The sequence below is a fragment of the Nicotiana attenuata genome, unplaced genomic scaffold (genome assembly GCF_001879085.1).
Source record: "Nicotiana attenuata strain UT unplaced genomic scaffold, NIATTr2, whole genome shotgun sequence".
Taxonomy (NCBI): Eukaryota; Viridiplantae; Streptophyta; class Magnoliopsida; order Solanales; family Solanaceae; genus Nicotiana; species Nicotiana attenuata.
The window spans coordinates 86,439-90,578 of record NW_017671662.1 but is presented as its reverse complement, the minus strand read 5'-3'; the positions used below and the strand labels follow the sequence as shown (position 1 = coordinate 90,578).

At 34.7% G+C, this 4,140-nt stretch overlaps 1 protein-coding gene across 1 annotated transcript; it reads left to right on the top strand.

Moving 5' to 3' along the window:
- Window positions 1-2,128: 2,128 nt before the first annotated feature.
- On the top strand, window positions 2,129-3,604 carry LOC109209562 (uncharacterized protein At5g39865-like). The gene has a single exon (XM_019372863.1). The coding sequence runs from the start codon at window positions 2,298-2,300 to the stop codon at window positions 3,441-3,443; it is 1,146 nt and encodes a 381-aa protein (XP_019228408.1). The 5' UTR covers window positions 2,129-2,297; the 3' UTR covers window positions 3,444-3,604.
- The last annotated feature ends 536 nt before the right edge of the window (window positions 3,605-4,140 follow it).

Sequence of the window (4,140 nt, the reverse complement as noted above, 5' to 3'; positions counted from 1 at the left end):
CAAAATCATACCTTAACATCCCTATTTATAAGGGTCTTGTCTCTAGCGGCAGGTTGAATCAGGTGTACACGCAAAACAAAGCAACGTATCGGGAATATGCGTCATAATGACACATGACGTCATCCTAAATCGTGGACAACCTGACTCCGACAAACCGACCGGGAAAATCGAAGCGTTTTGAAGTAAGCGGCCCACGTAGGGCCACGTCGCCATTTCGCTACAACCGCTACGACCTGCACAGCTCGCTCGATTGTTTCGACCACAAGGAACAAAATCCACTCATCGACCCCACCTGAAGCCGGTCTCAATAAGCAGAGGGACTAACTGTATGGGTCAAAATCTATTTTTAGAGTATTTATGCCAAGATAATACTAAGGGAAGAGTTCCCAAGTCGTCTTTGGACGAGATGGCCCAAGAAGCAGCGAAGCATGTGGTCGAGGCCAGGTACCATTGATAGAGTTGTAACAACTAATTTTCAAGATAGGATATTAAAGAGAATATTCTAGTGGATATTCTCTATACTTGTACTATTAGGGTTTCTTAGGAATATGTGCCATATTTATATATAGAAAAAGAGACAATAATAGGGGAATAGATATTCATTTGTAAAAAAGACACTTTGACTAAAAGATTCGGCTCTCCCTTACTGGCATACAAACATCACCTTATGCTCTAAGATTCTGGTCGAGATTTTCCATCAAATCCAAGAATAAGTCGAATATTCAAGAATCTGTCTATCATTAGCTGTCAGGAGAAAGATCCACTTATTCTATCCTTTATTTGGTGAATCATTCATCTTATTTACTTGAATGTCATTTATTGATGTTCATTATTATTGAATGTCACATTATTGCTCCTGATTTCTAGAACATTTATTATACGATAATACCACTTTTCGACCAGATCTGCACAATAATATTGCTTCTTTTAAGACCCCGTCTAAAGATATTATTATTAGCTAAGATTAACCCGTATTCACATAAATTTAATTATTTGAACTAAGATTTATACTTTTTGATCAAATAATATATAATATAGTATTCTGACGAAGAGAATTTAGTTGAATCCCTTTGGTAAACATGGTGGTGTCACTGATGAATGCATGCATGTTGGAACTAATTACGTTTTCATTTCTACTGACAATGAATTATGTAAGATGTTAAAAATCGTCTGGTGAGTAACATTTTTTTTTTTCCTTTCAAAAGGTTTATTTACATTTCAGCTGTTATGAGTTAATTTATAAATTCAAAAGTTGGTAGCTTTAATTTTTGGGAGATTGTTAGTTTCATTTCTCTTTTCTGTTTTATAGCGGGCGAAAAATGATGGTCACTCCCAATCAGGGGTCATTCCTTCAATAAAAGAGGGTAAAACAAAAAGGCAGCAAAGTCCCCTCAAGTAGTGTTGTGACCGTTACCGCAGCCTCCAAACAAAGTCAAATGATCTTGTCATATAGCTAGGAAAGACAATTCTTTTTAACGGAAAATAGTCAAATATATTCTTATACTATAAAAAATTATTTAAATATATCTGTTTCACTATCTGGCTAATTGAGACCCTACCGTTATACTATTAATCAATTTTACCCCTCTTTTAGACGAAATGCCATGGGACAAACTTAAATACAAATAACCCAACCTCCCACTTTAAAACCGGAAAACCATCCCATAACCAACCATGACTTTTAAATTTTGGCTTCGCCATTGAGAAGATACTATTGGTAATCTGGGAAGACGTCCTACCTAATTAAATACTTCGAAATATTTTTTTACATACATACACCAATTTATTTTGAGTGTGGTCTTGGCTAGTTGAGGTGAGTAAGTTTAAGTTTTCGTCTTTAATTCTTGATCACGAAATCTTATTACTAGTATGAACTTTGAACCTTTTTATTCTAATATACAAATTGTCCCTTTTAAATTCCTTACGAATAATATGAGATGTAACTGTTTTCACACAGCCTATAAAGTAAGTGAATAAAGACAGAGCATAACACAAAAAACACATGTAATATAGTGGACATTATTTATCATAGGACTAGGTGCTAAGGGTGTATAATTTGCTACCATGCACCCTAAATCAGGATAATAACTCCTCCCCTCAATTAATTTTCAAATTTAAAAAGTACCACTCAACAGTTTCTAGCCGTTAAGACCAAAGCATCATCTTTCTCCTATCTCTCTCACTCCCCCCTTGTGCTATCAGCAAAACAAGATTTTCACTTACCAAAACCAGATTTTTGCTCATTCTTATCCCCAAATCCAGAATTTTTTCCAAACCCCATTTTCAGATTTCAAGAAATGAAGACTATGAAGGGAAAGCTACTGAAGAAATTGAAGACAATAAAAACAATTGGGTATTTAAAACCAGAAAGAATCCTTCATTCAAATGCATCAGATGGGTATATTCAGTACACTTCACCTCCTCATTCAAATTCTCAGTCTCACTTTCACTCTCCATTAACCCCAATTCAGGTCAATGAAAATCCCAAAAAGAACATTCAGAGCAGTGTACAAAATCAAGAACCTGAAATTATTGATGTTTCTGAGCTAATGAAAGATCTTGAGGAACAAGAAATGGAGCTCGACGACGAAATAGACGATAAAGAGAACGTTAGACCTGATGTAAAGGTTAAAAAGTCTGAATCTTTGAAAGAAAATGTGGAGAATTTCAGCTCATTGAAGCCAAAAGTTGAGACTTTTGATGAGAAAGTTACTCCTTTTTCAGAACTTGATGTGTTGAATTTTAGGCGGCCGGATTTAGATTCAGGTACTCTTTTTGATCCAAATCTTCTAGCTGCATTTGAGGAAGCAGTAATGGTAGTGAAAGCTCAAGAAGCAGAAAGAAAAGCCAAGATTGAGGAAAAGATTTTCAAACATTTAGAAGAAGAAAAAGAATTAGAATACGAAGAAGAAGAAAATGAACCGCCTTTAAAAACACGAAAAATTGAGGAAATTATAGACCCCTTATTAGAATTTGAAGAGAAGTGTCCACCTGGAGGATGTGATTCAGTAATTCTTTACACAACAGGCCTAAGAGGGATAAGAAAAACGTTCGAGGAATGTCATAGTATTCGATTTCTATTAGAGAATTTTCGTGTTATATTTTTCGAGAGAGATATTTCTATGCATTCAGAGTTTAAGGAAGAATTATGGAGAATTTTGGATGGGAAAGTTGTGCCTCCAAGATTGTTTATTAAGGGAAGATATATTGGTGGAGCTGAAGAAGTATTGACATTACATGAACAAGGGAAACTTAGGCCATTACTTGAAGGAATTCCTATTGATCAATTTCAATGTCCATGTGAAGGTTGTGTTGGAATGAGGTTTATTGTGTGTTTTAAGTGTAATGGAAGTCAGAAAATTGTTGTTGAAGATGAGGTTGAGGCAATGAAATGTCCTGAGTGTAATGAGAATGGATTGATTGTGTGTCCTTATTGTTGTTGAATAGTAATTCAATTGATTGTTTGTTCCTTTTTTGTATTCCTCATATTTGAGGGTGTAACATTCTTTTGTCTTTGTTTTTGAGTTGAAATGTTATTCCCATCACATATTTTGGTATAAGATTACTACCCATCTCCAAGTGGGAAAGACAATACTTGGTTTCTTGCCTTGTCTTCTCTTCTTGAGATTTTGGGGCATGTTTGGTGTTTGGAATTGCTAAGGTGCTTTTTGAAGTATTAACCATTGGTTGGCGCTCATCTCCAGCTCTGTTTCCAACTTTTCATTTCATATATTTTTATTCCTGATTGATACCTCTTATTTAATCTTGTTATACGTTCAAACCTTCTCCCATTGATAGTTGGACTATTCAAGTAGGCTCTTGTAGTTTTATAATCGAAAGAATTTTTTTCTCATGATTGGGTTAATGTTAGATTGTGGGGTTGTGGCAACAATTCTCAATATATGCCACTATACTAAAAGCTTTTCTTATGTCCACATGTTTAAAAAATGTAGAAAGATTGAGTTCTATTAGCAATTTATTTAGACATAGGTAAAGACAAATATTTATCTGTGTTTTTCATTAGCACTGTTAGAGAAGGACCACGTGTTTCATTTTATATATACATAGCATCAGAAAGAGAAAGATTGAACGTTAATGATGTCTCATGATTTTTGTTTTTGCATCGAATAGAGCTTTTCT